The following is a 13081-nucleotide window of genomic DNA, read 5'->3' on the forward strand; positions in this document are numbered from 1 at the left end:
AGCAGAGACAGATGTTTCCCAAGAAAAGGTGAACACACATGATGCTGCTGCTACATTTGGGAGACAAGTTGTTCAGCCAGTGCAGCCTGTGTCTGTCAAATACCCTTTGTGGAGGGAGCCTAGTATCACAAGCAGGGCTGAAACTGAGAGTCCACCCACACATGTGAAAGCAGAAAGTGAGGAATCAGATGTTCTGCACAACCAAGAGGACTCTGATAAAGTTCATCCAACTGATGTTGAAGTACAGAGACTGGACACCAAGACAGACACAGAATCCGAGAACAGTAAGGGTTTACTGGTTACTGACACAACCTGTGTTGTTGTTAAAATGGAGCTGATCCCGTCGCCCAAAAAAGAGCAAGTTCACTATTTACAAACTGAACACAGTCCACTTGATGTTCAATTGAACGTCTCTCGTGAAGGTGTCCAATCAAACAGTCAGCTGAATCAGGATGCGGCATCTGATCAAAACACAGAAACAAACCCCTACCATATTGATGAAAGTCCTCAGACCAAACTAGACTCAGATCTTACGGAGAAAAAGACATCCGAGGGAGAAAGAGAAATATTTTCCATCTGCATGTCTTCATCCTCTGTTTCTGAAAAGGAAACGTTGGAGGAGCGCGCTGAAAGGATCCTAGGAATCCCTCTATACGACTGCATTGCTAAGCAGCAAACTAAAGACCATGGGGTTGAACCTTCTCCACTTAAAGATAATGTCAGTGATGCTGTTGAACAAATCCCAGAGGACACAAGAGAAGATGAGCGGTTAGAAGTTGGACAAACTGAGGATGCTGCGTGTTTACAAGAGAATTATGATGTCAAAGATCAGGAGGCAAATGAAGGTGGTGGGGATATCGCAGGACTTCAGGATCAGGCGTTTCATATGTCTGAAGACAATGACTCCAAAATCAAATCTGACATCAAACTTTCACCTGTAATAAAGGACCCTCGGCTTAAACTCGCCAGTGAAGAGGGTACGACTGAGCAGGAAGAAGATCCGCCTATCCAAAATGATGCCTCTTCTCATCGTCCCTCTCAGTGTCTCAGTCCACCCACCAACCTCTCTGACTCTTTTCCACTTTCTCCCTCTCCAGACTGTGAATCACAGAACCCTGCTCTTGATCTCCTGCTCTCATCCTCCGATCTTATGCCTCTCTTGCATATCTCAGAATCAATCATAGAGGAAGGTCCTGTTCCTGAGTCGACTGCCCTCAATTCTGGGGAAAACCAAGTTCCTTATCCTCAAATCTCATCTCTGCCTCACACGCCTTCACCTACCCCCCCAGGATCTGCTGACTTTGCCCTTAGCTCCACACCCCATACAGACCACTGCCAAAGTCTTTATCCTCTTGATTTAATTGATCAAACTGTAGAAGAAGTGTCCGGTATTGAGGACCAGGATGAAAATGGTGAAAAATCACAGCTAATAACCAAAGAGATAGGTGACACCCTTGAGGACATTGCCAAAGATACGACAGAGGAGCAGGTGTCACAGCAACAATTTGAAAGTGGCCAATTAGGTGATGATGTATGTGTGAAAGAGAGCGATGTCACTGATGAACAACAAATAAAAGAAGTCAATGAGGATCCTACAGACCATATTATGGAAGAAACTCTTACAACACCAAAAGAAAATGCGATAAAGGTCAACATTTTTCAGCAACAACTTGAATGTATCCAAGCAGAGGATGTTGCTTGTGTAAAATATACCAATATGACTGAAGAGCTGGTACCAAAAGAAGACAATGAGGCTCCCACAGGTCTTCCAGAACAGACACTATCCCAAGAAGACGTGACTGACAGTCAAACACAAACAGAGGTCATTATCTTGCAACAACAACTTGATAATGGCCAAGAAGAGGATGCTTATCTAAAAGAGAGTGACATGACTGAGAAGCAATCCCAAAAAGAAGCTGATGAAGATCCTAGAGGTCTTATGGAACCAACACTATCCACAGAAAATGCTTCAGACTCTCAAACTCAAATAGAGATCGAAACTTTGCAGGAAATTAAACCCCAGACTAAACCCTCTAACTCTTCTCCTCCCTCACCTTCAGACTCAGACTGTGAGGTGTCTCAATCCCCTTTCGATGCGCTCTCACCCTCCAAGCTGCCTTCTCCACCGCACACATCAAACGAGTCAGACGCAGAGTTTGTTTCTCTTTTGGAAATGGACTCTGGAGTCTGTCCCTCAGCTCTAAATCCAGAAGCTCTTCCTGCTACTGGTATCCCAGAAACCTTCCCTCCGCCTCTTCATCTGGACTCTTGTGAAGAATCCCTTCAGTTCTCATCTTCCTCTTGCACTTGTTCACCCTCAGACCTGCCTTCCAACTCTCCAACTCTTCCTCCACAAGAGGGAAGTGGAAGTGTTGACCCTGACTTACAGTATCCCAAGTCACTGTGGGATGCGGTTAATCGCATTAGGAAACACACAGCGCCTGACTCTGAGAATGAGGAAGAGGAAGTGAGCGAGCTGTGGGATCCAGAGAGCGTAGGGGAGGACTTAGGTTGCCCAGATGTGGTAGTGAGCATGAAATCTGAGGGACTAGTCTTTGATGGAGCAGGGCGAAAGGAGGTTTCAACAGAAAGAAGTGTTGATGGTGGAGAGGTGGGACAAATCCAGGAGGATCCGTGTCATGAAGAGCCGAGCGAACATGCTGAAGAAGACACACTGTCCTGCTGCAGCACCAGTAGCCACAGCTCTGGGGACACTGTTATTGAAGCAGACGAGGACGAGGTTGAGGAAACACAACCTGATGCCAGAACAGAAAGCAAGACAGGCAATGACCAGGAGCTTCAAATGACTGATGGACAGCAATGCTGCTCTGCTGAAATGAAAGATGAGACTGCAGTTGAAGAAGAGGAAGATAATGAAGGAGAGAAGAGCACCATAAATGAGTCGGGGCAGAGTAAGGAGTGTTCGGTGAAGGTGGCAGATATAACAATGCAGTCAGTGGAAATAACGCAACCAGAGCTAGAAGAAAATGAGCCGTTGGTTTTCATGCCCTCAGAGGTCTCAGATGAAGGGATGATTGAAAGTGTTAAATAACTGGATAAACAAACACTTGTCAATACGTCTAATTGAACATCTAACAACTACGTACCATCTACATGTGTACTGTGCCTGATAAGGAATGGATTCCCTCAATTACATTTTGTAGCAGACATTTAATGTATTTTTTAGTTTCTGTGTTATCTTTGAGCTTTTATTTTGATGGATATGTGATGATGCATTTGAGGTTGTTGCATTTAAGAAATGTAGGAATTTGACATTAAGGAAATTTAAATATCCAAACCATCTATTTGACGAATCTATTCTTGTAAAGTAGATCTTGTGATCTGGTTACCTGCTGTTTCTAGAGATAAGAGTGTTTAAGGTAAATATTTGGCTGTGAAATTATGAAAGTTGATGTAATAAAATATGTGATAATTTGGAGTGATTTCATGGTGTGGTGATATTTCTGTATTATATAATTGTTCTGTATTGAAGGAAATAAACTGAGTGCATTAACAAAATGCCGTGGAAAGTTAATCGTGTGTTGTGGTGAGAGTATTTTGTTAACTTTTGTTTCCAAGGTGAATTTTCAATTACAACATTTATGGATAAGAAAAATGCAAATTTGAAAATTTAAAAGCTCCAGAACAAGTATTTATTAATAGTATTTTCATTAATTTAATTTATAATTTTCCATCAGCAGTCCATTATTATAAATACAAATATTACGTAATAAAGGATCACCCACTGTATGATTTTGAAAAATGCAACAAAGTGTGCAGAGGCTCAGAGGAGGGTGGAGGGATTAGAGGGTGTTAATATTTTAATTTTTTTTGACAGAGACGTCCCAACCGGTCACCTCTACCTCAGCATTGGACTTTTAGGGCTGATTTAAAACAGTGAGAGGCGTGTTGAGCCATTTTCAACCCATGAAATGCTGATTTTTATAAATTTGGTGAGAAATGTCAATATGAACACCAGCACTGATGTGTTTCATCACAGTACAGTCATATACTTTAGTTTACAGCTCAAAAATCATGTTTAAGTGTAAAGTCCCTCTTTAAAATGTGTGTGTCATCTACAATGGGTCAAACATTTCACACCAGTTAGTGTCGGCTCATTGCCCGTTATGATAATCTGTCGCCTTGGTAGAGGAATCGCATGATAATTTACTGGTAGGAAATATTTTAGAGCTGGTTTACAAATGATGGTTTAGAAATTGGAAGGTAACCTTGTGTGAAATATATTTCCATTGATTAAAGACAAAACAGATGCAGAGAACTTACAAATTTAATATAAAAAAGGAAATATCAGAAGAATGTTCACATGAAACAGCAAGTTCATTTTTTTCACACATTGAAAAATAAATGATACCAAAAATACTTTACTCGACACCGACGGTACAGCATGAAGACTTTCCAACTGATTCTCAGATTTGGACTCGGACTGTGGGACTGTGGACCACAGCACACTCTAGTGAGATTATTACATTAGAGTTTTACAGAACTGAGCAAAACACCATTTCTCTTCCCCTCAATGCCACAAAGTAGAAGCTAATTCTTTAGTTATCATGATTCAAAGGGGATTGCAGCTGTTTTTTTATAGTGTTTAATGGAAAAAAGGGGTCATTTGTCTGCTCCTAAAGCTATAGATTATATAATTTCTATTAGGTATAAATATATTTTTCTGCTCTAGATAAGAACGGCTGCACAGGGGGAAGGTAGAGCTTATTATCCAACATAGTTTTTTTTTTTTTTTTTACTTTGCTGCGACTTTCAATCTTCAGTCGCCAATTTCTCATGTGGAAAATGTGTGATTGGTATAAACCTTTTCAAAGATGTAAACATAACCTAAATGTGTCCTAGTTTATTTCCTGTTGCAATGAATGTGAATGACATCAGCTGACAGGAAGTTAACAAGGAACAAGGCTGTTAAAAAGGTCTATATGAGGACATTTCCAGCATCAACCCGTCTCCTAAGCAGCACCATTTTATCTGTTTCTTAACGTCATAGATTTCACATACAGTAACGATAGCAAGGGGCTACAAGTGCAAGGGGATCAACATTTGAAGAGTGGGACATTACATGGGAAACATTTGTTCAGAATAACAATAAAAGGCACATTTTGTCAGTGACAGGGAAATAAATTCCACTTGAATCATCTTCATTTCTGATCGGACATAAGGTGTCTAACTTTTCGGTTTAATCTAACGCATAATTCAACCAAAATAAGGTATTCCTGTGATCTTGGACAGTCCAGTACATATTGGTGAGCGTTAAAAACTAAAGCTAACACTGAAAATATAATTTTGCCTCAAATGATGTTAATTCACTTTTAATAAAAAAAAGAAACACTACTGTCATCAATGGACTTGTTCCTGGCTTTGGGTGAGACTTTTTCAATACAATATGATCTCCCGTTTAATTTGAATGCTTATTGTAAACACACAATTGATCCTGTAAGAAATCCTGTTGGCTCTGGGAAGTATAACTTCATTTTGCATTTTCACAGTTTCAATTTTATCTGAAGAGCATTTAGAGGCAGGGCAGGAGCCGTCACAGGAAACACAGAATATTCAAAGTATCATTACTTACACTATACAAACAAGTGACAGGATAGTCCAGACAGATACGGCTCAAAAATCGCAGAGGTCCTTGAATTGCCACAGATCACAGGAATATATATTTTTTTAAGGTGGATTTTCTATTATCTTACATAATAATTAAACATCTTCCCCCCTGCCATGGCGTAAGCCGGTGATAAGAGACAACTGAAAACCATACAGCACCCAACGTCTCCATTTGAGCTGAGGAGAGACGGAAGCCGTGGCGAGATGATATCAAAGTTCGTCATGGGGCATTGTCAGAGCGTGGTCACAGAGGTCTGCAGAGCACACAGGCAGCAAAACAATGACAGGGTAAGTACAGCTTAGTAAGAGTTAAGAGTAAGAGTTAAGAGTTTAAGAGACATTGTTCAAGCACTTTCAAGGAACAAAACCAAAAAAAAACAGGTGTCGAGACTCTCAGAGCCTTTATCGTCACGTCCAAATTGTTACTTTAAGTTTATCTCTGACAGGGTAGAGGACGCGCTCGCACTCTGAAAACAGATGTTCCCCTCAACATAGCGCAGAGAGGTAACGCCTGTTAATTTGGGCGCCCATGCCCTCAATCTAGCTTCGATCTGCTTTGCGTCTGATGTGCGACACCAGGAGACAACAAACAAATATGACAACTAGGTTGTTTCATTTCAAATGTGAAAAGATTTCTGGTTTACATGAGTGAATATGTAGATGACACACCTGATTATGTTGAAAATCAAGTATTTATCGAGTTTAATCGAGTAAATTCAAATTCAAACACACTTTCCAAACTTTCCAAATAAATACAGTCACTGCAGTGGATCAACATAACTGTTATGAAATGTGTTATAGAGCGTAAAATTAAAAATAAACCAGGCATTTAGAGTCAGACACATACCTGTCCTCTTGCTGCAGAGTTTGTCTTTGACATTATCGGTCTCGTGAGCGAAGAATTCAATGACTTCATCTTCATGGTGCTCAGCAATTGTTTCACACTGGGGGGAGAAAATTAAAAACGGTTAAAAGCTGCATGATTCACAGTATGTCACAAGACTTTTATATATTTTTTGATCATCATTCGGTGGGATTTTGTACTCACTGCAAATTTTAAACTGCCTGTAACTCTTGAATCCAGTGTGGCCTCGGAGAGGTCCATGGCCTCACCGCTCCGAGACTTCACCCTCACGTAGTTCTTCCTGTTTGTGGAAGAATCCATGAGCTCGCCGTAGTCTGCCATCCTCTCACACACGACCTCCATCAGCTCAAGGAGGTTTCCCTCTGAGCGAGCCAGAGGAACCTGGAGGCATCAAAGTAGGAAAAAAACTCTGAACTAAAGAGGATGTGAGGTGTCTCTTCCTGTCACAGTGCCGTCAGCTGTTACTAAATGAAGTCATGATGAATAACGTCATGGTAACAGTTTCATTTGAACGGCAGTTTCGTTTCTACATAAACAGTAAGAGACCTCTCAGCAAAGAAAAATAAATGTTTCGCTGTTTCGTTTTGCCCGCTGCACAACAAATGTGTCTCAAAGGTACAAAATATTATCAGAAAATAAATATGATTTAAATCAGCCAGTACCTGAAAGAAAAAAAACAGCTCAGTGTTTGATTCAGATTTACAGACACAATTCAGGTAGCAGTTAAAAAGCACTGAGGTTTGAAATTACAAACATTTTGAACTGTTTGGTCTATAAAACACTAGAAACAGTTTAAGCAGAGGTCCTCAAACGGTGTGCCGTAGTTTTATTAATGAGGATTTACATAGAATACATGTAAAGTTGCGCCTTGTTTTCATAAGTAGGATCTTCTGACAAAAACGTTTGAGAAGCACTGTCCTAGAGAACAGGGGGACATGTTTTATTATATATATTTATTATATTCTGTTTACTATCATACAGGCCTATGGCATTTATCATCGAGACACTTGAGAAGCTGGAACCAGAGTTTAACATTTGATGTTTAAAAAAAAGTAGTTTTCCTCATGTATTTGTTGTCTATGTCGTATTTGGAGGTACTCAGAGGTAATTTACCTGTTCAGGGGTCAGTAATCACACACACACACACACACACACACACACACACACACACACACACACACACACACACACACACACACACACACACACACACACACACACACACACACACACACACACACACACACACACACACACACACACACACACACACACACACACACACACACACACACACAGAGTTTGCCATTTTTTGTAATCTCTATGAATGTTTTTAAATTGTGCAAACAATAAAAATAATATAAAATTAAGCAATGAAAAACGTATCAAAATAGTTGATTGCAGGTCTAATCAGTCAGATGAGTAGGAGCATCCCAGTGAGGAACAGCTGACATGAGGAACATGATGAGCCCTGCTGCCTGCAGACACGTGTGCTGCAGCCTCACCTCTCTGATGGACTGGCTGCCGTCCGGGTTGATCCTGAAGGACCCCGTCTGGATCATTTTCTTTGGATCTATCTGAGAGATGGCCCACTCCATCTCATCTACCAGAGCCCTACAGGCTGCGGGAGGACAAACGCATTAGGACTCTGTGTGTGTGTGTGTGTGTGTTTATGTCCTGGACACAGAGTCACATACCTCCACATCGGATGTCCTGTCCTTGTCTGGCTGCCTGGCTGAAGCTCAAGAGGAGGCACAGAAGCGCACACGGTGTGAGCAGCACGGCCGCTTCCCTCATCTTGCACCTAAACACAGATTTCCCCACAGCACAGGGTGACACATCAACCGGCTACAGATACGCTCGAGACCCCCTGTAAGCGCGAGACACATACAATACTGTCCCTGTCCGCCTACAGAGAAGCTGAGACTGACTCACACAAACAAACACACATGCTGTCACCTTTTCATTCAACTTACAAGTTTCTGGCAGTGTTGTGTGAGGCCACCTTCACGCGCTGAATGTGGTGACGTAGCAACCACGGAGCCTCTGGACAAGATGGAGCCCGAGATCGAGACAGCGCTCCCGCGTGGCCGGGAAGATCCCAACGGCTCCGTTCTAACCTGTGGTTCTAACGTTTCCATGGAAACCTCTGAACAAAGCAGGTTCACCTTTACTCCAAAGGCACTTCGTTGGTTTTGTGGCAGGTAAGGTCTAACTTCAAGACATTAAAGGTTTAATATGAAGAATCTTTATTCAAAGGACGTTTTGAGGGGTACAGAATGAAAGTACGACAAATGTGTCTCATTGGTACAAAATATTATCAGAAAAGAAATATGATTTAAATCAGCCAATTCCTGATAAAAAAAAAAGCACTTTAGTTTAACACTGAAGTTTTTGATTCAGATTTACAGACACAATTCAGGTCGCAGTCATTATTTTTGACGGGTTTGACAATGACTTTCTGTCATGTTCTGTTTACATTGTACCAGCCAATGGCGGCAGACATTGTGGGTTGCCAGAGTTGTCTGTTGTTGGGTGCAGCTACTGTAGGCTGGCACTGGTGAAATGGAGTTTGCCAATCCTGCAGCTGCTTATTTGTCCTCTCTCTCACTCCATGGACTGAGATAAAAGAGTTCAACGGCATTAAAACACACGCTAAAATGGCTACGTTTCTCCTTGATCGGTAAGCTAACTTTTATGTTTACTTAGCTAATGTTAACGGCTAACGGTAACTGTCAGTCAACCTCCTCTGCAATACTTGCTTTTATGGTGCGATTTGCCGGAGGGGATGGGTTCAAACAGGCTCAAACAGACGCCGGTCTCGGGCAGGTCTGACAAACATCAACACCTGAGTGCTTTTAATTGGTGTGAATGATGAAAGTGTAGCATAAACTATTCATAACTTAAAATATTCCACATATCTGATACATTCATATTATTACTCAACTGTTCAAACACATTCATACTAATGCAATATACTTCCACCTTTGCAAATATACATACTACTTCACCTTCTTAATGAACACAATGAAGTCATCATTGCAGCGTAGCATCAGCTATTCAGCTTTCATCATTCATACCGCAATTTCATAGAAATGGCATTTTCTAGTTATATTTTGTTGTTGCGACTACGATCTTGAGACACTAGATGGAGGTGTTCTGCTCATTCTCCATATTCAACCTTTAACTGAACACAGACATACTGTAGACCAGCGTGTCAAACTTAAATTCACAGTGGGCCAAATTTAAAAACTGGTACAAAGTTGCGGGCAAAACTCAATATCTAAAAAAAAAAAGACTGCAAATGTGCGTGTTTTCCCTTCTCTCCAGATGTGTAATGTTGAACCTTTTCAGTGCAGGTCCTTGAACTTGTCGTGGTGTTTCTTATTTGATATTGTTTTGTTACAGCCACGGTGGCTCTGCAGACAAGAGAAACAGGTCTTTACATTCATAAACAGATAATCTGCCTCCCCCCTGTGTTGAAAGATCCTGTTTTCCATCTTTCTTTTGGCCGTTTTTGGGGAGAGTTGGATTAAGTTTGTCTGAAGAGACTGGTAGCAAGGATGCTCATGTTTGTCAACAGAAAAGTAGCAATGTATGCACTTTATACTCAAGCAAGCTCTCAGAGAACTTTATATGATCTTGATATGATCTTGCGGGCCAAATATAATTACACCGCAGGCCAGATTTGGCCCACGGGCCTGAGTTTGACACCCCTGCTGTAGACCTTTTTTAATGGTATTCCATTGCTAGGCAACAGCCTTGTTCCTTGTTAACTTCCTGTCAGCTGATGTCATTTACATTCACTGAAACAGGAAATAAACTAGGACACATTTAGAAAGTGTAAGTTTACATATTTGAAAAGGTCTATACCAATCACACATTTTTCACATAAGAAATTTGCAACTGAAGATCAATTGAAAGTCGCAGCAAAGTAATAAAAAAAAAAAAGATAATTATGTCGGATAATAAGCTCTACCTTCCCCCCGTGCTGCCGTCCTGATCTAGAGCAGAAAAATATCTTTTTACCTAATAAAAAATTATATTAAAAGTCATAGCATAGTGAGTTGGAAAAAATAAGCCCCCAAAAAGTCATAGTATAATATGTAGAAAAAGTCAAAATTAGTCAAAATTGATATGTCCAAAAATACTTACCTCAGTCATAGGATAGCGTGTCTAGTCATAAGCATTTGTTGAAGAAAGTCAAAGCTCAAACTGTGGCAGTTGCACCACTGTGGTACTTTAGCTCTCTCTGGTGGTACATGAAGGAATCCCCAATATAAAAAAAGGAAACATTAATTACTAAATTAATAAAATACTGAGAACATACTTAAATATTTTTTGTTTCAGAGCGACAAACGACAAGAGAGTGTTGTTGTAAAATAAATCTGCAATTTTGCTAAGGCCTTTGTTTGCCCAAATTTTGAAGCCCATATCGTTTTTGCCAGGTTTAAAATCACTGTTGCCCCAGATTGGTGTAAATTGAGATAACACAGTGACTCAGCTTTATGTTTATGAACCTCAAACCACACCAGACTTGTGTTTTTATGGGTTATCGCCTTTAGTTCCTTTAATTTAGCTGAGTATAGATGTGAATTGAGTGGTAGAGGGGATACTTCTTCTCATACTCATCCAGGACTGAGGTGTTTCTTCTGAAAACCAGCGGGCGGCAGTAGTGAGTAGTGAGCTGGGCGGCCCAATAATACCATTGGAGGTTTGGGAGTTTCAAGCCTCCTCTATCATGGGGCAGATAAAGCAAAGTTAAGCGTAGTCTATCCCGTCTGTTGTTCCAAATGAAATTGCAGAACATGCTTTTCATCTGTGAAAAATAATTAACAGGAGGACTAAGAGTAATGGAATAAAAGAGGTGAAGGTATTACAGTAGCACATTAATTTTAAGTATATTCATCCGCTCTATCATGGAAACTGGTAGCGCTGACCGTCTATTCATGGGATCTGAAACTGACTCTCACTGGATAATTATTATTATATTATAATTTGTCTCTACTAAATCTTCAATTTTAGGAGTGATTCTAATACCAAGATATGTGAAACTATCCCTAATCACCTTGAATGGAGTTTGAACAGGAGGTTTTATTCTCTCTGAGTGCTTGAGGAAAAGTATAGCAGATTTGGGTCCATTAATTTTGTAGCCAGATAGTTTACTAAAAGAGCTAATGATATTAAACAGGTGATGCAGTGACTGCTCTAAATGGGATTAAAAAAATACAATATCATCCACAAATAAGCCTATTTTGTTGTCAATCTCATTTATTTTAATGCCTGTAATGTATTGATTACTCCTAATGGCAAAAACCAAGGGCTCAATTATCAAACAAAAGGGGTGATAGTGGGCACCCTTGGCGTGTGCCTCTTGAAAGATTAAAAGGTTTGGACATAATATCATTAGTTAGTACAGAAGCTACTGTTATATAGGACTTTAATCCAATTAGGAAAATAATGACCAAAGCCAAAACGTTTGAGTGCTTTGTGAAGATATTGATGCTCCACTCGATCGAACGCTTTCTCTGCGTCTAACGAGAGCACTGTTGTCTTTGCATAAACAATATTTAAAACCCCGCGGACGCCTTGGAAAACAAATCCATTTTGGTCTTGATCAGAGAGAAAGGGCAGGTACTTCTCAAGCCTTCGTGCCAGTACTTTGGCAATTATTTTAACGTCAGAATAAATCGATGGAATCGGTCGATTTCACAAGTTGTTGGTGATTTTCCAGGTTTCAGTATCAAATTTATAAGTGCGTTACACATGGATGGTGGAAGTTTACCAGAATTGAAGGTTTCTACAAACACATCTGGGGATAATAACTTGTTCTTAAACATTTTATAGATGCTAACAGGAATCCCATCTGGGCCAGGAGCCTTTCCCCCTGTCATTTTGTCAACATACCAGTCTTATTAGCCATAGTCGTCCTTCAGAGATCGCAAAGAAGACATAACAGAATCCCTCAAAAACTGATTACAAGTCTTTTTTTATTTTTTATTTAACAGATTAAGCAGCTGAGTGTGATTAATTCTGCGTTTTTCTATAAATATTATATGAATAAGACCCCATATACAACCCAGGAATTAATTCATGTCTTATCCTAATCACTAAAAGAAGAAAGATTCAGAAACAAGAAAGCTTTAAAGGTATGTTTTCTTTTTTATTCAAGAAAAAGAAACAATATTCAAAAAGAGATGGCAGATAATGTAAAACAATATATCTGGTTACAAAACACTCGCTAAGGCCACACACGTCTTTGCCTTTATGTTGATCTCAACTATACACTCGTAAACCTTCGTGGCTGTATCTTGCATGGTTGCGATGACAAAATCTGTCTGCAGACAAACATAAACACCTGAAAAATACTCAAAAGCTCATCGTTTTTTCCATGATGACACACACATACAGACTCACAAGGCGAAAAGAATACAAGTGTCGCAGTTGGTAATAACACATGTAATCTAATTTACAGTACAGCACAGTACCAACTTCCTGTGTCGTCATGGAACCAGAAAATGGTCTCTTACAATCCCAACAGGAGTTCCCATATTCAGGCCGTTACCACCTATTTAAAAGATTTCACTT

At 40.2% G+C, this 13081-nt stretch overlaps 1 protein-coding gene across 1 annotated transcript; it reads right to left on the reverse strand.

Annotated features, from left to right (window-relative positions):
- Positions 1-4270: 4270 nt before the first annotated feature.
- Positions 4271-8528, reverse strand: cnpy2 (canopy FGF signaling regulator 2). Its single transcript, XM_083939670.1, has 6 exons — positions 8470-8528; positions 8191-8297; positions 7999-8114; positions 6677-6874; positions 6476-6572; positions 4271-5882 (listed from the first exon to the last, which is right to left on the reverse strand). Exons 2-6 carry the CDS (start codon positions 8288-8290, stop codon positions 5839-5841), a joined length of 555 nt encoding a protein of 184 aa, XP_083795796.1. The 5' UTR covers positions 8291-8297; positions 8470-8528; the 3' UTR covers positions 4271-5838.
- Positions 8529-13081: the final 4553 nt, after the last annotated feature.

The sequence above is a fragment of the Echiichthys vipera genome (assembly GCF_963691815.1).
Source record: "Echiichthys vipera genome assembly, chromosome: X".
In the NCBI taxonomy this organism is placed as follows: domain Eukaryota; kingdom Metazoa; phylum Chordata; class Actinopteri; order Perciformes; family Trachinidae; genus Echiichthys; species Echiichthys vipera.

Coding starts and splice junctions, on each gene's coding strand:
- cnpy2 (XM_083939670.1), bottom strand. CDS start 8,290: ATGAGGGAAGCGGCCGTGCTGCTCACACCGTGTGCGCTTCTGTGCCTC. Junction 8,115..8,190: donor ACAGGACATCCGATGTGGAG/GTATGTGACTCT, acceptor GTCCTCCCGCAG/CCTGTAGGGCTCTGGTAGAT. Junction 6,875..7,998: donor GCAGCCAGTCCATCAGAGAG/GTGAGGCTGCAG, acceptor TGATGCCTCCAG/GTTCCTCTGGCTCGCTCAGA.